Source organism: Dreissena polymorpha, chromosome 16 (assembly GCF_020536995.1).
Source record: "Dreissena polymorpha isolate Duluth1 chromosome 16, UMN_Dpol_1.0, whole genome shotgun sequence".
Taxonomy (NCBI): domain Eukaryota; kingdom Metazoa; phylum Mollusca; class Bivalvia; order Myida; family Dreissenidae; genus Dreissena; species Dreissena polymorpha.
Genome location: NC_068370.1, coordinates 32,737,115 through 32,763,305, shown reverse-complemented (window position 1 = coordinate 32,763,305; position 26,191 = coordinate 32,737,115). Strand labels below are relative to the sequence as shown.

The 26,191-nt window shown below is 32.4% G+C and overlaps 1 protein-coding gene across 1 annotated transcript in view; it reads right to left on the bottom strand.

The window, feature by feature from the left end:
- Positions 1 to 232: 232 nt before the first annotated feature.
- The window catches only part of LOC127861753 (prostaglandin E2 receptor EP4 subtype-like), a 75,103-nt gene continuing 49,144 nt past the window's right edge, over positions 233 to 26,191 (bottom strand). The window contains exon 5 of the mRNA XM_052400433.1: positions 233 to 397. Within this exon, the coding sequence (XP_052256393.1) occupies positions 233 to 397 (165 nt within the window). The remainder of the gene's footprint in view (positions 398 to 26,191) is intronic.

Genomic DNA, 26,191 nt, shown 5'->3' with positions numbered 1-26,191 from the left:
GGGCAATTTGGCACTTCTTCCTGATGTGAAGGTCAAGGTTAAGAGTGTTAGTCATTGTAACACCAAGATCTCTCACACGGTCTACTAACTTAACCATGCATTCTCCAACACTCACACTTGATAGGAACATTTTAGATAATTGTTGCCTTGTTCCGTATAAAATGATTTCTGTTTTTGATTGGTTCATTTTCAGCTTGAAAGTTGTCATCCAGTTTATAATATAATTGAGACACTAATCAAGTTGTTGTAGAACGTATGCTTCATTTTCATGATTTCCTGCCTGAATCTTGAAGGCAATCTTGTGGTCGTCTGCATAGCCATACAAATCAGCTGGATACTTCTGAACCACCTTGTTAAGGGCCGATATATACAGAGTGAAAATCACTGGTCCAGCACACTAAATCACATAACGAAGTTTATCACCAGATAAATGCATTAGGGATTATACACGATTAATTAGTGATGGAATCAAACATTATTATTACCCGCCACTCGCGCACTCCGTTCTCATATGATACTATCTTATTTATTACTAGCATTACTACTTTCCTTTCACTCGAGCATTTCTCTTTCACCCCCTGTTAGGTTAGAAAAAAATAAGTTCGAAAATGCCAAAGTTAAGTACAAGCTGGTGGTCGTAGTCCTTTAAAACGCTATTCAGTGTTGCTGTTTTTTCTTATTCGGGTAAAGCAAATCGCATGTGTTGAATAGTAAATGTAAGCATTACTAAATTGTTTAACAATTGCCATTAGTCAATATGAGGCATTAAACACCGAAGGTAAATAAAAATTGAAAACATGCGCAACGGTCGTATTTAAACTCACTTAAATGTTCACGTTAATGAATTTTCTTTAATTTGAAGTCTCATCGGAAAACAATTCATTGTAACGCTTTACCATATATATTTTGAATAGTGTGTTGTTTTCATTAAATGTGGGATTGCACAATCGTTTCTGTACATAGATAGCAATAAGCGAAGATGAGGTAAAATGTAGAAAAAAAGACATTGATCGATTGGCTTCATATGATCACTCCCGTGTATTTAACACACTTCCAGTCAAGCCAAACCAACCTTGCTTCAGTGCTACGCAACATGATTAGAATTACAAACATACGCACTTGAAAATGTCACAATGTTGATGACACAAATTGATTTTTTTTTTATATATTTATTTTGTGCATGTACAATGACCCATAAATATTATATTACCGGGAATTTATAATGTCAAGTGGATTATTATTGTTATGTTGAGTACAATAAAATATACTAACACTTATATTACATTGGTCATACAGAACTGCGAATGATTATTGTGATGATCTTATACGAGTAGTCTATCCACTTAAACATTAAATTTGTATGATAAATCATGGAATTTTAACGTCTTGGATTAGCCGTTAAATCGAAGGGCTTATTCCGGATTTTCGTAATTCCGTGTTGACAGAGTTGTCGTTCGTGCGGGACGGTATACCTACTTCCGGTGTCAATATAAACAATGGGAAAATACTACTGCTGCATCTTTGAATGTCACAATTTTATAAGCAGAGTCAGAAATTTTCTGTAAACAAGTTAATTACAAAAAGACTAATATACAAAAAAGCCTAGGTAAGAGAAAATAGCCGGAAAAATAAGATTCCAACGTTTTATACACACGTTTGTTTTGGACCACTTCCTAGACGGTATCGTGCCAAACTCGATCTGTCGACCATAAGAATCTTTCAAAATGAGAATTTACGCCATCGACGAATTTTACAACAGCATGAAAAAAGCAGGTAAATTTGTAGAGCCCCCCCCCCCCCTTCAGAACTTTAAAACATTGTCTGTCTTATATCATGATGAATTATAACATGAATAGGGACAGACCATTGTTATTTCAACAAATAAACATCTTGTTTCGAAGGAGGATATGCCAATCTGCAAGTTAACAATTATTTTGATATTATTATATAATTCTAGCGACTTATTTAAACAGTCAACAATGTTTACATTAGTAGAGGAGTAAAATAAAGTGTTGTAAAAAATATATTATATTGTAGTTAAAGAAGGTAACTTCCAGTTCCAACAACCCTTCAAATAATTTGAGCTAGCTGTTATGCGACGCGGTTAGAATTTCTGGTTACAACTCGGAAGACCTGGGTTCGATACACGGTGGAGCTCAGAAATTTTCACTATACTATTATTAACAATCTTTATTCTAATCAGCATAATGGAGTTTATGCTTCTTCATTGTGAAAATGATGTTTTGTAGACCCTTGAATTGTGACATTATAAATTATTGTTAAAATCATTATTATTATGGACAAAATCCAAGTGAAAGCCTTGCAATATCCTAAAGGACTCATTTCTTATAGTCTACAATCTTTGATTGCACGAGGAGTTTATAGAACGAGTTATAAGTAGGTATAAAAGGATGACCTCATTTATTTCAATTTCATCTGCCATCTGCATCCGCTTAAAATTTGGGACAGTTAAAATTTGTCATTTGGTAAATGTTACAGCATTTTGCAATAAGATGGACATGAAGGTAATTTTTTAATGTGTGAGTAATTTTGTTTTCTTTGTAGAATATTCCCTACATACAAGCATAGCATATATAGCAATATGAATTTCATATATTAGTTTTGCATTTTATATACAATGCATTTCATATACAGCTTCTTGATTGGTACGGTACACAAATATACTAGTCTACATACATTATTGTACAATTCTTATGTTCAATGATTGTACAAAATAAACTACCTTTAACATACAAACTTAATTAAGTATGAATATACGAATGTATAGCATTTATCAATAAAATATTGCACATAAGAAAAGTAACTATCACATGCTGAATTACATTGTGTTATATAAACTGATAATGCAGTTTTTGCACAATACTTGTGAAATAAACAATATTCGATATTAGGCGTTATGATGTGTTATGACATTATGGGAGACATCAGTAAATATTATAACAAACGGAACAGACACATATTTTGTATCTATTTTAATTGTATTTTGTATATTTCAAACCTGTGTTTCATGCTATTTACAAATCCATGCTTTGCAGGGCTTCTAATTTTCAATAAAAGATATACGGTTTAATCTCTAGTCACACTATGTTTATATCATTCATTTTCGGATTTGTATTATTTCCTGACATATAATATAATAGATATTACCCGGAGATTTCAATTGAAGCAGAATCCTGCTTTTTGATGCAAGCATTTTGCACTTGTGTCACTTTTGACTCCTCCAAATGATCTTCCTTGCATCATTTGATGCAAATGTTACTGGCGCAATCTGATCTATATTTCCTTAGTTAGATTAAATAAGACTGCATAAACATTTTCCAGTCAATATAAAAGAATTCTGAGTTCCATGTTTGTTTGACAAACTGGAATGTCACAGTTTTTACTTAATATTCTTTAAGTATGTTTCTCTTCTTAAGGGCTTTTCACTATTTTCTTAATGTAAGTTGTTAATATAGGTAACATAGGTCATTGGGATTGCTTTTTGTCAAAATACTCTCTGCAAACATTTAACCAGTATTAAATATTGTTTTAAAACCGATTAGTTTTTTTTAGTTAACAGTTTAAGAATAGTATCTAGACACCTTTTACTTTTGCTGTGCAGACATCATATGAACCATATTGCTGAATGAAAAATTTAATCATACAGAGCAATGACTTCTTTTGTTACAATGTTTACAATACAAACAAACGCTCAGATAGAATTGAAATTAACGGGGAAAATGAAATAAATTCTTCAATTTTAAAGACAATACAATAACAATTATCTATTTAAAAAACACATGTTACACTGTATATATGGCAAACTATAATAAAGGGTACACTCATAATAAATATTAATAAACAAAATAATGCAAGCAATTTAATTTCATTAACAGTCAAATGTCTTTGTAAGAATTAAATATATTTTTAATTCTTAGTTTTTAAATTGTTAAAAAACTTGATATTAAGCGCGCTCTTATTTTTTGCGCTAAAAAGTGGCGTCACGTTAACGTCACCGCCTTTTTTACGTCGACGTCACACATAATAACATTTGGGTAGTAGAAAAACAAAAGTTGACGGCAACGGCAGATTAATAGACAAACACATACTCATTCAGGATTTGAAGCTAAATACATTATAAGACACCAAAGATCGGTAAGAGTTTTGATATATCTTTTATTATACACGCATATTTCATTTTGTTTTAAGTAATAATTAATTACATTAGTTTTATGTACTATAGAATATTAGATCTTCATGATTTGAAAGAGTAAAACTTTTTGAACATATTATCTATGTTTATGTATTAGCAATTGTAATTTGATAACGATTTGAAGCTGGTATGTATTATTTTCATATCGCTTTTTGTAGAGAATCGCCATGTATCGGCATGAATGAATGTATAGCCATGTTTTGCCAAGATGAATAAAAGAGTTGAAACCGGCGAATCTCTCGAGTGTTGTACTATAATAAAGTGACGATCCCAAATCCCGAACAGCCTTAATACTATAATATTAAATTACTGGAAATGAAATCAGAATCTTAAAGGAAGCAGACGAATATTCACTTGCTAAAAAGATAAACTCTATATTTTGGGCACAAAATCTTTAATCTCGAAGGAGTGCTGTATCTGAAGAAGAACTCTGTTAATTAACTTGGTCAGTACACGTTGAAAATAAACAACACAACACTGAACTATGAAAGATTTTTTTTAAATCTGATTTTGGGGAAATGGTCTGGCATTTTTTGAGGGGAAAAAATCGCGCGAAACGCTGGATTTTGGAGAAAATAAGGAAAGTGTTAAATAATCAATTTAACATATTTTCCTTTTTTTAAAACAAACTGAAGGCAACAGATAATTGAATTATGCAATATTTTTCTATTTTTTACACTGGATCAGGTTATCGTATATAATGAAAGATTTAAAACAAACAATTTTTTTTTTTAAGATATCATTGTTTTTAGGAAAATCTCTGTAAGAGTGGAAATATTCGTCTAGGTTAAAGGGCCGAAATTCGGCAGGTCTCAATGAAGGAAAAAAACCTGTATGACCAATCACAACACTTTCACACAGTATTCTAAAGGCAAAATTTTTACCAGAAACAGTTCAAAACAGCATAATTTATTAATCGAAAAATCAAGAAATTTACACTAAACTGATATGAAAATTGCTGTGAAAACAAATGTTTCCAGAAACTGATATTTAAGCGTGACAGTGACAAAAGAATATCAATCAACTTATAAACCAAGCAAACATTAATACTGACTATGAATCAATTAAAAACTTACAATAACGAAATAACGGTTCGGTATCAATTGAATAATGCAACAATCACAGTTTTATAAGCAGAGAGATATTATCAGATATAAAAACGCTTACTGATGAAAAGTTAAGAGTCGCAAAATTATATGGCAAGGCAGACTTAAGATACGAATAACAACAAACTTGAATTATAAGTATATCAATCAGTTAATATATAAGTATATACGTAAATTTGAATTGAAATGTACATAACATATTATGATTTCAACGATCTGAGGTGCAGACGTGTTTTCGTTTTATTTGTTTACCTGTTTACCCGATAGTGCGATACCGTCCCGAACGAACGACAACTCTTGTTTGCTCTTAATTACGAAAAGACCCAATGTAAAGCCTTGTTTATTTGACACCCAATCTCACGTAAGATGGTCGTGTGTAGCGGAACACCTCTGTGGTTACAGAACATTGAACGATATCAGCGGTTTTAAATACACATGTGTAGAACGAATAGTGCAGACCACAAGTGATAAATCAATTTTGCGAAAATAATGTTTAATATGTATCACATATTGTATGATATCTATAGAAGCAAGAATGTTCAAACTAAGCATTTAAAAAAAAACTCCCGGTTTGAGCACACACTATATCGTTTCATAATGTGTATTAGGAATGCTATAATAGTCATTTATGAAAAATATTTACTTAAGTTGTGTACTCAGACGCAAAGATGTTATTGGAAGAGTATCAAGTCATTTTAATGACCATTTGAATCAAATAGTTGACGCTAAAATGGTGTGTTTGCAAATCATTAATGTGTGGGCAAGCGTGTTGCACACTCATGCTGTGGTTGGCATAAATCATATGCATATTTGTCTTAAAATTAAAGAGTTTCGGACATTATTGCACGAAGAAAAGTATAAACCTGCTAGTGCAACAGAAACGTTTTACTGTGTAGGTCTTCCACAGGAAATAACATTTTCATTATAAGACGTGATCGTATTAATGGGTCTTAATGAATGAATGCATATAAAATGTTCAGACTAAATGACTAGAATTATACTGCTTTCGGCATTTAGTGTCGTATAGATTTTGATAAGGATCTTACATTTAATGTATTTTCTAATCACTGAAAATGCAATCAGAAAATAAAAGTTTATTGTTGAAATACGTCTTTTCATTGACAGTATCTTATCAAAATTACATACTCTATGGAAGTATTAAATTGTCGTATGAACTCATAAGAGCCATTGCAGTACCATTATAGACCAATTTTGAAGCATCATATCACCCAAGACATATAAATGCCATTCTTGCTTTGATTTCGGCGATCTAAATAAACGCTTCCAGGTCGAGTGTAACATCCAGGGTATGTATCAGGTTACCTTTACCAATAGCCCTTGAATTGTGAATGCAGAGAAAGTAAAATTTTAACGAAAGACATGTCTATTCACAAACGAGTCCTGCACATCGTCACTGACGAGCCAAGAAAGTGCACACGTCTACGTACTTGGTTAAAATAAATCGAGTAAAAATCCAGCAGATAATTGCAAGGAAACAATAAATGCAGTGAGTATAAACAGATGGACATGCGGAGAATGAAACACAGTCTTAAGAAAGAACGGGAAGCAAGGCCTCTTATTATTGACAACATCATCTTAGGATGCGCCTTATCAAAAATGGACTCTTAAGACACAAGTCTCTTAAATTGCAATATTTGGTGCTGTATATTACAATAGACAAATTAAACAGTTCAACCAATAGGGTATGTGTACTAAAACACATAGAATTAGAATTATTTTGTTGTTATTATGGAATCGCAATAAGCCTTACATAACGCGTCAATTTACATAAACATTTGTTATTCTATAAAACGTTGGTTTACTTATCTAAAATTTTAAAAACATGTCTTAAAAGTATCATTATGTAAAGGTTATTAAAAGACATAATAATATTTTAACACATATATCATGTCATCTGTTTGTATATAAAATAAACCGTTATCGTAAAAACATTTTTAAGAAATAAAGGTATAGCCAATACCAGCCTCTAATCCACATCGATCAAACAGAATAATTGGAAATAGTGACGAGAAATATGGTTATATTCCAATTAGCAACACAAGACAGCAGGAATCAGCAGGTTAAAATCTGATATAAATTAGATGCGCCAGCTTGTTTAGTGTTGCGAATACAGCCTTTTTTTTAAATGTATATATCATTTGAAAAAAATAACGATACAATACAATGTTGTTAATTGGTAGTAACATTCCTCTTCGAATCACTTTTAGAAATAGATAGCAGCATTAATAACCGGCAATATTTTTGATTACTAGAGGTTATTTATATAACGTGTTCAATGGTCGCAAAGTTGTATTATACTAAACAAAAACATGTATATAATGTATCATACAGCTAACGGGGTTATATATAGGTCAACATATGGTTACCTACAACAGGTGACACGATACAGTTGTTCGTAGTGGCGCTCTAGCAATTTGTTTAAGCAATCGATCCTTTTGTCAATATTTTTGCGTAATTTTGCTAAGTCATTTAGACTCAACAAGTACAAATCAATTACAGAAGAACATCAGTGTCATAGGTGGATGTTATACGCAATTATACTTGATGGAAAACTTTGTCAAGAAACTCATTGATTAAATCGATTTATATTATTGCTGTAAACAAAACACTGTCACGAAAATAGTCGATCATTGTCCCAAGATTTTTTGAATTTTCATGTTCATTTGTGTGGCTATCATTTGGCAAAATGTGCAGATTTAAATCGTGGTGTAAGTGTGTGTTGCGTGAGACACGTGCCGCATCTTTGAAGCCAATCCTACATAATCAACATAACAATATCTAGTTTCATTCACATAGTTTCATTCACATAAGTTCGAAATTTTATTAATATTTACATTAAAAAACATGCAGAGGGGTACTTTTTCATATTTAACTATTCTTCTGCTTCTATCTTGTTTGAGAACTTGTAGAACAGTTGCTGATTACTTATTATTGAACAAAACACACATTAACAACTAATTGAAGTGGCATATTTAGCCATGTGATTTTATGTATAAAACATAAATTGATGTCCTGTTCTAATAAATAAGATCTATTTGTGAGTATTATCAAACGGAATACAGTCTGTAAAATTAACGTGATATTATGGGCATCTAACAGTTTATAGGTGTCTATCGCAACCGTTGTTTATTGTTGGTGTTTTCACTGTTCAATTGAGCTGAAAAGAATTAAGAGGTCAAAATAGTTAGTTAAAATGTGGTAATTGACCAATTATCTACAACTCATCTTGCTACCAGTAATTTATAAAAGCAATATATTATATTCGATATTTTACATGACTCACCCAGTCCCCTAAGCCGAAATGATCCGTAAAACAAAATTGTGTCTTTGAGTTGTATGAACGAATCTGCATGAAAACTACATTTAGACTCACATCGATTATCGAATCATTTCTGTCGTCAGTTGTCAAAACGAAAGTACGATTGATATTCAAATGCATTATTTTTCTAATCTGTTGATGCTTCATTAACAAGTATAAGTGTATATGAAGTGAAAACATCAAAAATAAACAAGAGTTGCGATAGACACCTATAAACATAGCATATACTGTTAGATGCCAATAATACCACTTTAAGAATTTATGAAATCCACGGAAAATATAATTATTGAATTCCAACATTGAACACTCTGGAATATTGATTTTCTTACCATATTTCTAAAGTACATATCAATGATAAAGAAGAACAGGCGTGAAACATGTTAAAGGTTATTTAAAAAATCGTTAAATAAAACGAAACTTTGTTTGAGCATAGCTATTGAAAATAGTACTGTCTCCCAATCAAGGTATCTTTCACTTTGTTTCTCGAAAGCAAACAAATATTATCTTTTGATTCATGTTCCAATTCTGACGGAAACCATCGATAATTAATCTAGAAATTATACAAAGTGTAACGATTGTGTTAGAAATGTCAACGGTTGAATATTTGTGCGAAATCACATGGTAGACACAATTAGGCCTTCCAAACACATTGAATTTGCATTAAACCGTATTCGTAATTATTAGAGATAGTATACCTGAGAAATACAATAATATAATATGACATATTTTATAGTGATATTGTATTCATTGAGAGGATCTTGACTGCTTCCTCATTATCTGTTAAGATTTAAATATATTTTAATTATTTATTTTGTACTAACAAGTGATTATTAAACAGCTCTTTGTATTCATTTTCCCTTGACTTTTTCTCTCTTTCATTATAATAATTTATTAAAAACATATATAATACTTATGGGTCTGGAATTAGTCATCATTTGTTGATAATAAGGTACGAATGTATTAATATTACATGTTCTTTCACAACAATAAAGCAATCGGTAAAACTGCATTACATCATATTTTTAAGAAAGCTTTCAATCAATATCGATCTGACAGTGTAATATGAAATGCGTATTGAGTAACATGGTCATATTTCAATTTAATACAAAAAATACATATTTTATAAACGGCTTGTCGGGAAATATCGAATTAGCAGACTGTGAAAATCCTTACTTCAATCAGAATTGGAAGTATGTCAGAATTTAAATGGCTGCCGCAATTCGGATGCATACATTTAAAATCAGAAGCTATTATAAGATAACACCACGTTTGGTGGATGTTACGCACTGTAAGTACATAGCTCTAATACGAAAGAACAACACGACATGATATAAACAATACTTATAATACAAATCATACTTGTTCAATTTTAATAATTATATTGCCACAACAAATGAAGACGTATTCATACAATTTATACACAACGCCACACCTTTGGAAAGGTCTGACATTTGTTTCATCGTTGTGTGCCCTGTTACTTTTTTACGTTTGGTCATCATGTAATTCATTCGCAGAGAATAACAGCAATTATGGTGTTATTCATCCCGGCGGCATTGAAGTCAAAGTCAATTTGACATCGTTTGATTGCAAACGACAACATTTATCCGAGATGTTGCCTAACAGCCAGTACAACTGCTTTGTGACAACAGATATGTGGTGTTCCAAAAGTATCATAAAAGCCACTCTGATTACTTAACAGATCACCCATTCTCATCATGACGCGGTAGTAATTTTGGTTTGATGATAAAAAATAACACATTTGTAACCGATGTATGTGTAAGATAACACGGAACCTGTATATTGCGGTCAGAACCTTAATAGCCTAATGGTGATAGCAAAACGCAGCATCTCCGTGTGTAGTTTGATACTCAGAGGTCCAAGTTTTACCTTTATTTTATTTATTAATGTTATTAAGTGTATACACGGACTCTAGATGAGACGGATATGAAACGGGACCGTATCGGCAAATAGCTCCGTGTTGTATATGGAGTGCGAGATTTAATGGCTAATTAACCTTCACAATTTGAGTGGGAGAAAGTATACACCATAATGTCAATTTATCAATATATGACTATATAATACATACTAGTCGGGCAATATATAGCTTTTAAGTACCATAGACACCATGGTTTCAGTCCTAAACTGTATATCTTGTTTGTTTTTACAACTGTCAAAGCATGAATTATTTTACTATGGTTGAACGCGCTTTTGATATGCTAGATAAGCATTAAATATTTGTCACGACATACTTCTTTTATCGCGTATATGCATGGCAGATTTTATTACATCAATAAGCATTGTACCTAAACTGTTTAGAGGAATAATATTCGTCACACTAGCATACATATAGCAAGTTCGATTCCAAACATTAAAGCAAAGTTTAATTTAGCTGTTTTTGTTTTTTATGTTTTAGAATTACATATCTGTGAATTTATGTTATCTTTTTTAAATAAAATACTCGGTCACTGAAGCGTACGAATCTTATAACAGGTTATGTTCATGTTATTCTATGTTTATCAATCACAGTGATAAGACGCCGCGATGTTTTGCTATGATGTCCGCCTAGCGAGCGGATTCGATCCATGCTGTGTGAGCGATATTTAGATCTCCCCAAAGACACCGAGTACTATTTTTCGACCGAGGAAACGGACTCGATAGCGTTTTAAATAAGAAGTAAGTACCTTCAATGCAATCGAGTTAAAATTAATAGGCTTAAACTTTTCACAATGACCGTTCTGGAATACGTGAACGTGTAAGACTGGAATAACAATTACACTGTAAAATTAAGCATGCTTTGACAATTATGTAAAAATGAAGTATATAGAAGATCCACATATGAACAAAATGTTTCTTGTCATTGTTCCTCTCTTTCGAACATATACACAAATCCAATCAAATACAGGGTGCAAATGTCTTAATTGATATTATATTTGAAAAAAAAACATGTTTTCAAAACTTGTTCATAAAAAACGTTATTTTTGTTTTCTCCAAAGTAATACAGTAGGGTTTTAACGGAATTAAACAGTCATTGACTCAAACATCCTATTATTACCCGCCCCTTATGTTCTTCTTCATCATACACCGGTAAAATAATCTTATGGCTCATAGAACAGCAGTAACCATTTACATTTCGCTCGAGAGTGGTTTTATCAGTCTCTGTTATTTTAGAGATAGTTCAGTTCGAAGAGGCTACATCTAAGTACCAGCTGTTATTCGTAGTTCATGAAAACGAACACATATTATTGTTTTTCTTTTACGTATTCTGGTCGATTAAAACGCATGTATAAAACAATAGAAAAGTGTATAACAATTAAACAAAACTATCCAGTAAAGGAAATTATTTATAAATTGTTATACACTTCTCTTAAGCACAATATGAGACAGAAAAGCCGCAGTGCAATAAAAAGGTGAAATACGCATGGGTCGTATAACACTATCTTACGTCTACATGTTAATGAGTATTTTTCAATTTCAAATTTAGGAACAAAATACAAAGCCATTGTAACGATTAACAATATATTTATTTCGAGTATTCCATTGCTTTTGTTAAATTGTTTGAAGCAAAACCTTTTTCTGTTTAGGGATTGCTGTTACATGTAGTCGAGATGTCGTAAAACGTGAAAAGCTACCTATCATCACTCCGTTAAAGGTTAGTTGGCGTGAATTAAATATATTTCCAAACCAAACCAACCTTGCTTTCAATGTCACTCTCTATGATTAAACAAACTTACACAGACCGGATTATACACAATTGTATTGTTATCTTCGATTTATATTCTGCATATACAAGGACTCACAAATGATGTAGTACCATGATATATCAGGTCAGGCCAATTGCCATTTTAAGCCGAATACATAAAATCTCTTTACATTTTTATCGCATTGTCAAGAATCAAATGGCTTAATTGTCTTTAAAACATATTCCTTCTTTTTTAGAATTTGTCAGAATACAAAATATTACTAACGAATTTCGGGTTTAATAAGGTATATACAAAATGCATACGAATGGAAATATGTTTAACAAAAGTCATTGGACACTGACGACGTCAATTCGAAACACAAGCGTCATGTTGATTCGCTGATACATGTATTCCATTTATGGAATATTGTGTGGTAAATCCGGTATTTGTTCGACTAATGTCAGCCGAAACATAGAAAGGACTATTTAAAACCTTCTGTTATATGCTCCCCACTCTTGCGAATTAAATTCATATGGAATTGCAACCCTCTATCGGTAAAGTGCATTGAACCATATAAACGAAGTTTAATACAAAGTTGCAGAGCAAAAAGTTCAGTACATAAGTGATAAATCAGTTGATGGACAATACATATTCTTTACTAAATGATAGCTAGAGGGGACAGACTTTTTCAGTAAAGCTTTTACGCGAAATGCAATGTTGTCGAAAATGATATATAATCTCATAATGATTATCCTTAACGCATATTATTCTACTTTCTAGTTCGCAAATCAATTCGCGACAGACAGCATGATAGCAACATAGACATTAATGAAAATATCTTCTTGAGCCGTGTGCGCCGAAACTGATTTTGATATTGTAAAATATGAATGTGTTAATGTATATTTTTAATGTATAATTTTTGAAATCTTAAATAGCCTTGTAAGCAAGAAATTGCAAACAATCTGTTGGAGACATGCGTACTGTTTACTCATACTTTGATTGGCATATTGCATATACCTCTATAATTTATAATCAAAGACTTGTGACACAACATAGTGCGCAATATTGCATAAGGATGTGTTTTAAAGGGCAATCACGTGCAAAACGTTTTATTGTGTAACATTTCCACTCGCAACAACCATTCCGATATCGGTCGTATTCGTATTAATCGGTCTAAATGAAAGGGTTCAAATGAATCAGCGTGCAGACATAATGGCTAGGATTTTACTGCTTTCTACATTTAGCGTACGATGGATCTTACTGATATAGTATGTTCAGATTAATCTTGCATTAAACTGTAATAAAAAAGAATAGTTTATTGTTTAAATACGTCTATCAAAACAACGGATGGATGTTTAAACATTCGAACGATAACAATTTAGTTTTATACCTTTTTACCTGTTTGAATTCCTTTTCTTTATGTGATGGATGTTTAAACATTCGAACAATAACAATTTAGTTTTATAATTTTACCTGTTTGAATTCCTTTTTTTATGCGTTGTTGTTTTGTATGTTAGAGAACATAAACTGCGACTATAAGTCTCTAATTACCAACACTCTACACCGCCTTAATGTCCGCATGAGGCATTTATTTCCAGTTGTATCATTATTCCATTTAATCGTTGTACACTAAAAAGTATGTGAATACAAGTCTACTGACAACGAATAATTATAGAAGATAACGACAGCACAGTATGAACACTGATAGAAGCTGTGTTATGAAAGCATACGTGTTAATCTTGTATAATCAGCTTCTTCATCTCTTAACCCATTTATGCCTAGTGGACTCTTCCATCCTTGTAAATTGGATCAATTTATTTCTAAAATTAGGGATTTATTTCTATATTTAGAATATTTCTTACAGAAATTCCTTTAAGCAAACAGCGTAATCCCTGATGAGACGCCGCTTCATGCGGCGTCTCATCTTGGTCTACGCTGTCTGCCAAGGCTTTTTTTCTAGACGCTAGGCATAAATGGGTTAATTAAATTCGTTTGAGATAGACACATGAGCAAACATATCGGTTCCTTTATTTGGATTATCTCATTACATATACATTTTTTTAATAATGTCTCCATAAGAACTTATATGTGAGACATTAGTGTAGTAAAGCTACAGTGATACGCTATATTTTTTTAATAGAGTATTACAAGGCGATGACACAGTGTATTCTTTGGTGTGTGTTTGCCTTTTATGGTATGTATTTAATTGTTACGCAATTGGTCATTTGCCTTAAATGAAGGCCCTCGTGGTAATTATAACATTTATGATGATGCACCTTATCAAAGTGTAATTCTTAAGACAAAAGTGTCGTCAATTACAGTTCCTAATGATAAACATTATATAGCAGGATAGTTAAAAATTTTAATAAGTGGTGTTTATATTCTAAAATGTATAACTTTGTTGTTGTTAGTATTGATAAAGCGCAGCAAGCAATGTATATACACATCAGTTGTACCATAAAACGTTAGTTTACAAAAACGAAATTTTAAAACTATGTGTGAAACGTTTTAATATCTGAAGCTTATTTAAATACTATATGATATTTTATCTTTTTTTCTATATATTATGTAAAACATAAGTATACTAAAAAGAAACGAACAGAGAGAGATAAAAGTACAACATTTATCGGCCTGTAACACAAATTGATCTTGCCTTTAATAGACATACCAAGTTAAATGATTATTGTCCACAATCAAACAAATTATAAGAGTTCCACGAGGGGGTTGTTTGGTAATACATTGAAATATCCGACTGCGAAAGTTTCTGAAGTAACCCGGATTGGAAGTGTGTCATATTTTCCACATTTATATCAAACGGTTACAATCTGTTCTTAATTTGATGCCACAACGCGTTTAGTGTTCCGAATGGAAAAAAAAACGTGATTTAATAAACTAATATTATTATAAAAAATATATTTACGATACAAAACTGTAGCGTGAATCGGTAGTGGCAATCCGCTTAGAGCATCCTTTAGAAATTGTTAGCAGCATTTCTTTCCGCCAATAGATCGCATCGCTAGCGGTTATTTACATAAAATGTTCAGTAACTGTGTATGCGTATTATAACAAACGAAAACATGTATTTAACATTAAATACACAAGACGGGGTTATTTATAGGTCCACAGATGGTTACATACAACTTATTGAGTATCATAACAGATTGAAAATATTTCCCCGGTGATGTTTATTTGAAGCTAATTATTTGCATTTCCCATATTGATCATGTTAGTGTTAGGTCTTTTTAAACATAAGAAAATGAAGCTTGGAAAGTATTTATCAATCTGTTGCACATATGGTTTGTTGAATACGGTTCGTAAGTCGTACTTAATACATTTAGCTTGTCGGGCAGCACGTTATAGTTGTACGTAAGAAGTAACGTCAAAGTAATTTTGTCCAATGTTTCCGTAATTTTGTTAACTAACGAACAAATCAACAGCGATCAAACACAAATCAATAACAATATAACCTGTTTCCTTTTGGCGGATATAATACGGAATTAAACTATAAGGGAAACTTTGCTCATAAAGCCACGTGATTTAATCGATGTATGATATTTCCAGAGATTGGTTGATAACTTCTTCACCAACGTTTTAATGTTCATGATTATGTGTGCTCCCATCACTCAGAAAAAAATATGCAAAATTAAACTGTAGTATACATGTCCGTGGCACGTGATGAAGTGACAAATCTATATTCGGTATATTCTACAAAACCGGTATTATAATAGCAATACATATTTTAATGCACAATTTCAGAAAAAAAAAACAATTGATTGTCAAATAGTCAAAAACAGTTTCCAACAAGACATTTCTACTGTACCACGTTTTCATATTGCAAATTGTTTCCGAAACAAAACAACACATTTCTTTGTCTAACATTGTTTTTGTAGATTTGCTTTGGTCCTTATTTTTACAACGATTGGTGAAAATTCAACAAGATCTGTTTGGTAAGTAAATATATAAATAACATCAAACGATTTGGTTGTGTTAAGTCGTATAGCATGATACCACTTATAAAAACCAAGGGCACTTAAACAATTCTGAGAACACAACATGTGTTATATAAGATTCTTTTTATACATTTTCGGCAAATTATCCTTTAATTACTTATAGACTATTTCCGAGGAATTCAGATGATTGACGAATCCGAATAAGCGTTAATTTTAACTCAATCAGGCGACTTGTGTGATACGGCAAACGAAGCGCTAGAAGAGAATACAGTTTGTAGAATCTGAAAGTTTCATACATTACGTATCTGTTGCACTTAGCAGATATGGATATAACAAATCAAAGTATGAGCTATATGTGGTTTGTTTTTGTTTTGGCAACGTATGTTTGTACTTATTTCGGAATTATGATATTCGTGGAGCCCATCACAAAATTAAAATACTGGTAGATTTCACTTGTTATATATTTTAAATTTAACTTGCAAGTTCTGACAAAAAGTGAATTGCTTCATTTAATAATGATCGTTCAAAAGTGATCTTTAAAATGTTCAAAAGAAATCGAAACGTTAACAGATTTTCATACTATAAGAATCTATATATGTGCGAATACTTTGAAGGGACATGGTCGTAGATTTTCGTTTTATTGAAACATCATTTAAATAGATAAACAAAGAAAACAATAACATTCGTGCTTATCTACCATAATTGTAATATTGTTATCATTATAATAAATCATTATGATGGATTAGAATCAGCTCGTGCTGCTTTGTGAGGAAACTTTCCAACAATTCAGGTATAAGTCTGACCATAACGACTGTTGTGGATCGCGTTTGGTATGTTTCCAGCCAATCACACCTCGTATAGACAGCAAGTACGTGCTTCATCGATTTTGACAAATGGACAATTAATGAATATGAATGTGTGACGTGATACTTTGATTTACATATATTTATGGGCGAAAAACAAGTTTAATAAGGGCTTCCATGGATTATCACTGCTATACTACTGCAGACCAATGTGTGCTTACAAACACACGTGTACTCCCCTATATTTGTTTTAATGGTGTATTTGTTATCGCATTATCGATGGACCTTTTGTACTTGATGTAATTGTAATACACGTTGGTAACTTCGTCCTTTTTGAATGATCGTGGTGTAATTAGGGTAAGAAATCCGACGTTTCGGGATCGCAATTTGTGTGACGGAAATTGCAAAATTAATAAGAAAATCCTATCGGCGTTTCTTCAGTTGCTTCAACATCGTGTGTATAATGATAAATTTGTGTTTGTACCGTTCACCGATGTAATCGGATAATAGCATTAGTCAAACTCATGCACCTGACATATGTTGACATTTGTAGACGTTTTCCACGAATGCAATTACTATGTAAAGACGAATAAATTTAGATTATCGAATGTCATCGTGCATGTTGGATTTCTGTTCAAAGTGATAAATGCTATTAGGTATTACATCTGTCGTGGTAAGAGTGCGTTTGCATTTGTTTTTAAGTATATGTTGAGCCGGAATAGCGTCGCCTGTTTGGACGATTAAAAAAAGTACTACAGTACTTCAAAGCTTATTAAACCAAGATTTAGCAATGCATAATTCATCTGAATTCTGTTTGTATATGTTGAGCAGGAATAGCGTCGCCTGTTTGGACGATTAAAAAAAGTACTACAGTACTTCAAAGCTTATTAAACCAAGATTTAGCAATGCATAATCCATCTGAATTCTGTTTGTATTAACACTGGGTTGAAGATTGATGTATAAACTTCCTGCATGAGCTTGTGAAACCTTCTGTATGGTTTGTGCATTGGGTGTATTGTTGTATGATCATAATGATTCTAATAACACTAATAACAATATTAACAAAGTTGACATTGGTACAAATCAGACACCTGCACACTTGTGACTTCTTGCAGATATGAATAAAAAAGAGACAGATCCCCTATGTGTTTAATGACATAGCTGATAATATAGAATTATATATATATATATATATATATATATATATATATATATATATATATATTATATTAACTCAAGGAGCATAACAGATTACCCCCGGTTTATGTTGTATAATATGTTTCCATTTAATTTAAACCAACTAAATGTCAAACATACCGTAAAAAACGAACAACACATCGAGTAGATTTTGTAATTTATCTTCATAAGAATTTGAATTTGATTAGCTTGAATGAACTTACTAATCAATACAATATATAAAAAAACGTGAATCGGCAATGGTTCGTTTAACAACTGTATTCATGTCTGTGCAATCAAACACTTTCAATCGTATAATTCTGCATTACTGAACTCCTTTATAAAGACTGCTTCGCTCCGATAATACTTATCAAACATCCTAATTCGATAAAATTCGAAAAAGTTGGTACTTCTCGTTTAAAAAATTAAAGCTACATAAACTGTGCAGAGCATCATCTGATCGTAGCAGTTACAGTTGCCTCGGTGTTGACTAAGGCTTATGAATGATGTGTGAACAGCGTCTGATTTATGATGACAGACCGGTCTGGCAGTGGAATTGGTTTTTCTTTGACCAGTCAAGCAGGGGTGGAATTAGATTTGCTTCGTCTCAAACTGGAACACAGGGAAGAACATATATTACGTTAAATTACAAAATAATATTGTGTCAAACTGTAACCGACAATCATAATTAAATAGAAAATTATAATGATTATTTTAAAAATAATAATAATGATAATAATGATAATAATAATAATAATAATAATAATAATAGTAATAATTAATTATTATTATTATTATTTTTATTATTATTATTATCATTATTATTATCATTCTTTTTACAATAATCATTATAATTTCTAATTTCGAACAAAGATAAAACGCAAAACGTATACATGTAAATGTGTCTTTATATATTTTAGAAGATTTAAAGTTTGTGTTTCATGTTATAATATAAGGTTGTGTGGTATAACGCAGTGATTGATCAACATGATATTATTGATATTATTTTTATTATATAATAATAATTATTATTATTATTATAATTATTATTATTATTATTATTATTATTGCTATATAATAAAAATAATAAGAATAAGATTAATAAATACAAAATAAAAAGTTGATTAAATATAACACAAACACAAATGTAAAAACAATGGTTTAATCTTACACAATGTTGGTAAATCACGAATGCGACAAAGTTCCAGTGGTAAAATGTGTTGCTCATCCAAGCACAGTAATGATATGGCATTATCAGATGGCACTCATTGCCAGATCCAAATAATGCGGCAATAAATATCCCAGCTAGCTGACGATGGTCCGTGACTAGCTACATTTAAAATGGGACATTTTGCTTTAAAACTTTTCCGATACGACTGACCCGGGGATTTCGTTTCTTCTTGAATACTCCAACAGTGTGTTGTTCACGCATGTTTCGCTTTGCTTTGCTTACATACTATCGGAGTGTCTGTTGCTTATCTAATATAACAGTTAAACTATTCTATACGATGACTGACAAGTGGTTAACAATTCAAATATTACATTCAGGTAATAGTAAAAAGTCCACGCAGTACATTCTGAAGTGGTTAATAAAATGAAAAACTAAACACACCTTTCAACATCTATCACGGTGGACTTTAAACAGAACATTAATTAACAAACTTATTGAAGCGTTATGTAAAAAGACGTTTGAAACCCCAATTTTAAAGGTTCTTGTTCACTGATTTCGGCAATTTTAAAAGTATGTCATTGAATGCTTTAAATGGATAAATGTACACAAATGTACAATAAAGAATTATAAAACAAAAAAAGCATTTGAGAAAGAACAGCTGACCGTGACCTTTGTGACTCGCATTTCTTATGCTACAACTTACTAACGAAAACTGTGTTATCAGTTTGAGTCATTTGCGTTATTTTGCCCTGCTATGTAGATTGTTAATTGGCTAATATTGAAACTATGACAACACATTGGAAATATTTTATTTTGACAATCTTTGAATGTGTATTATTGCCCATTTAAGTATGGATTTCACTGTTATTCTCTCGATGTTGTGATTTCGTCAAAGTAATGGAAATACGAGTTACAAGAGCAAATTATAGCAGAGAAAAAGTTGTATTAGTGTTATAAACATGATGTTAATTCAAACAGTAAGTGCGTAATGGGTGTTAGTTGTGTCGCAATTCACGATTAAGCATTCAATAAAAACTGATATTTCAATGAAAGCAAAAACTTCTATGTAATAAGAAGTAAACTTTCTATTGATGCACGGCATAATTGTTCATTGTTAATCAGAATGTTAATGTTCGATATTGCTTGCATTATATTGAATTGGATATTCTTGAAACTGAGCTCGTCTTATTATAACACGAATGGCTGTGAGGACGAGCGGAACAAACCAAAACATCAACAATAGACTTGAACATAATTAACAAATGTCATTTTCAGATAATATTTCATCCTACGTGCCCTAAATCAAACGGAATATCCTTCTCGCTCGCCTGATATGCAAAACTATGCAAATAAGCTGATCACAAATCGATAGCTTACACAACCATAACTTCATTCAAAGAACGCTTCACAATACGCTCCAAATCGTTAAAGTTTAGAAACGCACTTTAACGAACATCCTCAAGTTTTCCAACAAATACTCTCAGTGTAACGGTTTCAATAGGTAACACACGCACCAACGGGAAAACTACTAACGATTTATAGCTTACGCATACTAATCGGGACGAATTTTGCCAAAATGCCTTCCGCAAATATAATCAAGTTGACAACGGGTATGTTCGAACATGTGAGAGGTAGCTTTTGAAAATAGCATTTTTCTGCATTTCATAGGTGTATGAACTGTCGGGAAAATTATGATAAATAAGGCGTATTTTTCCCGACAGTTCATACACCGATGAAATGCAGAAAAATGCTATTCAATTCTTATAATTACAACACAAAATGATCTTAAAGCTGAAATTCTATCGTGATAAGGGTCATAAAAGTCCATTTTAATCTAGCGTAAGAATCCATTTTCAGTTTCGGTTTCATCTCCGTCAAACGGGTATATCGTTGAAGTTCGCGCAAAAAATATGACGTCATTTCGCTATCGACCAATAAAAACAACGCCATTAAGTTTCGCGAAAAAAAAACATAACGTCATTTTGGCAACTTGTTTATGACGAGAACGTAGCGCCATGAATATTCATGTTTAAATTTGCATACGATGTGGGTTCATCGGAAAATGAAAAACCGGTCACGTGAACATAATATCCAATCACAGTGCAGCATTTATATGAATGTGACAGAAGTTGTAATTATAACGTCATGTCAAACATTAAAGGTGAATCGTTTCTTTAAAGTCATATATGGTCAAATATTATTGATTATTGCATGAACATTTTGGGATTTTACCAGAATTACAATTAGACGCAGAAGGATGATGTCAGTACGCTATCTGAACAGACGTATTAACATTGCCTTAAATGTATTCCTACGTCCACCTTAGTCTAAGCTTAGTCCCTCCTGACTATCAAACGCATCATGATAGCGTCGATTTGCCCACTGATGATTGCGTCGAAATAATTACTGCATAATAATTGCTGTCCCAAATAAAGGTTTCATTAATAATTTAATCATATCATTATAATAATTAATATCGAGTTATCGGTAACGAATGGTTAAATTAACCTATACAATGTTATACAATAACGATACTGATAAAGCTTTTGACAATGTGACTTTCACAGATATGGTCCGATCTTTGTCTTACTTGTTGTACTTGAACATTTGACAAACTATGTTTTGCTGCAAGCATTAAGTTAAAAAATATGCTTTTAATGTGGCTGCTTTTTTGCATTTCTTCACACAAATATGACTAAATATGACAGCGGTACGTATTGAATTTTCTTCGCGTAATGCATAATTTAAGGTTAAACATTTAAGAAGTGACAACATGTGTCATTCAATTGATAAATTTTGGCGGTGTTGTGTCACTCCACATGCCGAAACATGTCATTAAAGAACTTCAGATCAGGCGTCAACAGAAGTAAAAAGTTACATAAAACACCAATTAATATCGTATGCTGTTTTGTGTGAAATACCACATCAGTATCAGTTACAGCGTGTTGTTTTACAAAATAAACATTCTTATTGTGTCGAAGACGAATTAAAGGTTCTATGACATAAGAGAAGAGAACAAAATACTGTTTACATCTCTGACATATGATTTAAGAGTACAATGAGCACCTTTCATTTGTTGATACTAAAACCAGTAAAATAAAATAAAAATACTACGCATAAATATCTAGTGTTAAGTATTTGAAATTTTAACGATGCCTTTTTCATTTACTTTGATTGATATCTCTTCGGTGAAGTTATGGTGTCATAATTGCAACCAACCCCGTATATTTCGTTTAATTTCAAAACCAATGCTTACATTTGTTAGTACAAACCTTCAGTAAACCACGTGTTAATTATCGATTGGTTAAGTGTTTAGTTATTATAAAAAAAAGCTTAGTCCATTGCATTGTGTTCGTTAATAAACGAGTCCACACATCTGAAACGGATACAGATGTATATTTTTTATACCATTAGCATACGTTAACGAAAGTACACGTATTTTATAATCACTGCTCGTATAAGAAAAACCTTATGCCTTCGTATACAATAATTGATACAATTATTTTTTATAGTTACTGATTTTATATGTTGTTTTTTTAAATATTTTATATCACGTATGACGTACTGAAATCAAACTTGGTAAGACCTATTGTAGGTTATGGTTCACACGTTTGGAATTTGTCCACTAATAAGTTTATTAAGGCTACTGATAATTGATTTGGAAACTACTATTTTTCTCGTATATTTATATTTCGAGTGTTTACATTTCAAGTCTTGAACGAGCAACTAAAACATGATGGCACACATGCAGCGATGAAGTAATGTATAATGTGTCGATGAGGCGATCAGAAAACCCCGTTCTAAAGATTCGTTGGCAACTGAGGTTAAATAAACAGTAAGTAGTACAGTGTGTTGATGTCGTTAATACAAAAAAAAATAATTTATTTCTGTAAATTGATTTAATATTAAAAGAAACACGTATCAGATTGTCACAGACTGGAGCTCCGACCAACATATTAAAAACAAACAATGGTTTTACGTTCGATTTTTAGTGATAGTAAAACATGATTGAATGCAAGATGATCCAAAATGATATGATTTAATTTAATGTGCACATCAAAATATGTCCATAACTGCCTGAAATGTTTCAACATTTCATATACCGATTTAATTTATTAATTTTATGTACGACTGGTTGTAAGCTTTATTTTATTATGCGGAAATGACGTCAAAAATAACAAAATACATCATTAATTCAAACGGTCAGAAAAAGAAAGAATCTTCGTGTTAACCAAGTGGGATAATAATAGACCATATCGTTAACTGGGATGTATACAAATCGGTAGTTCTCTCTGTTGATGATACTTTCATGCGCTGCGTTCTGTGTCAAAATGCTTCGCACTGCCTAAGAAGGACGTGGCATTGTGCATAAGCCGTGCGGATGTGATTATTCAACGATAAACGCCAAACAGTTTAACAACGCAATTTATTATCTTAAAGATTTTGGCATAATAATGTCAAGGCTGGGATCAATTGTATTATACAGTTTCCCCTAAGAATGGCGGGAAATTTAAGTACATAATGTCTATCCTCCGTGACAAGCGGGAAGTTTGTTCGTGGAAACTATGCCTACATCACTTCTATTCTTTATCCTAAAATGGTGTTTTCAAGGTCAGAGTAAAAACCAGAGATAAAACTTCACTGAATGTAAAATAACTCTGGAAAACTGTACCCGAAAACAACCTATATTAACATGTAGATTTGGACACTGGAGTTATTAATGTAGTTGGAATATCAAAAAGTAAAAGTTTACTGATCAAAGTCTAGCAAATTCTCTAACACTGGTACAGTCAATTACGCATGAACCTGTCGTCGGGGGCCGAACTAAGTAGACCATTGGACAGACTGACGGTGTGCCGTACGCTGTTAAGTCCCAGCCATGACGATGTGGGTTTCTAATGGAGCTCGTAATTCTCGACAACACTGGAATATAACAAAAATCTGGCAAGCATCGTGTTACAATAAAAATTAAGTGGGTGGTCGGGTGGTAAAATATAAACTTGTTAACCATAGCGCGACCTACCGTGTGATGCGTAGAGCTAGTAAAAGACCGAAAATTTGCACGGGCAGTGGTTTTGTTCTTAGTGGACGAGTCTATGTGTTACAGTAGACTGGGTAGGATGAGTTATAAAATTTGGGTTTGGGTTTCGGCCATCCCTTAGGAAAATAGCGTTTGCGTTGAATAAGACAGTTTATTCTTGAGCGAATAAACATTATTATTCAACGACAAACGCCAAACAGTTTAACTACGCAATTTATTATCTTTAAGGTTTGGCATTATAATGTCAAGGCTTGGATCAATTGTATCATTCAGGTTTCCCCGAGAACGGCGGAAAATTTAAGTACGTAAGGTCTATCCCCCGTGACAAGCGGGAAGTGTGTTCGTGGAAACTATGCCAAAAAGGACCACGTCCGCAGGAAGTGGGCCTTCCGCAACACAGCGGCCACGAACACACACAAGCCTTGACAAGCAAAAACAATGAATTAAAATCGGGTTTGGAAAAACGCAACCTTGCTCAAATAAAAGGCTAGTGCGTCGGTGCGCATCCAGCAGCACTTGTAACATAATCCATGCAAAAAACAACAAATACATAGAATGACGACAACAACAACAAAATATATCACATCAACAACATAACACATATACAAAACAAACTGCGGCGACACAAGCCCGCACACACCCGCCTAGCTGGAACGCTTTATAGAATATGTTGACTTTCTCATTCTTATCGCCATTATTCTGCACGTCCTTATATAGTACAAGCCATGAAACAAAATATTTATAGGGTTCTTTCGGGATTTAGACCCAGGTCCGGTAGAGACCGGTCACCGGTTTCCCTGCCAAGAACCATTATATGGATTTATTTAAAGTCAAAGGTGATCACCTTGATCAAAGGTGGTCGCCGAAGGTGATCACAAAACCATAAGCCATCTTTATCATCTTGAAAAAATATACATGCTCTGGGCTCGAGCGCTTTATACAATAAATACAACATTATCCTTATCGACATTATTCCTTGTTATTATCATTGTATTGTGTAAATGAAACATTATCTTTATAAGGTTCTTCCGGGATTAAGTCGCTGTTCCGGTAGGACCCGGCACCGGTTTCTCTACCAAGAACCATACATATGGATTTATTTAAAGCCAAAGGTGATCGCCGTGTTTTTAACCATAAGCCATTTGGCAGATCGGTATCTTTATAATTTGAAATACCAGACATGCTCTGAGCTCGAGCGCTTTATACAATTATTCAACATTATCCTTATCGACATTATTCCTTATTATTCTCATTATATTGTGTAAATGAAACATTATCTTTATAAGGTTTTTCCGGGATTAAGTCCCAGTTCCGGAAGAGACATGTCATCGGGTTTTCTACCCAAAGCAAATAAGAATTTAGTACGATCCAACAATGATCGTTGTACTTAACCAGATCGTTATCATTATATTTTGAATAGCCCAATGTGATTCTAGTTGTAATACAACATCAGATTTTGTATCAGCATTTATGGTACAGAAAAGATAAAAAAGAAATAAAGTTTATGTTTACAATCGGACTAGATCTGCATTAAATTTCTTTACATGATAAATGGCCTGTAGAAAAAACAATAGTCAAAAAACAAGATTTGTGTAAACCTTTACTTTCATCTTGTTTAAACTTGTCTGACGATGTAAAAACATTTCAAACAATAGCGTGATCTGCAAGTGCCGCTTCCAGATCAGAACATTATCGCAAATAAAATGATAAG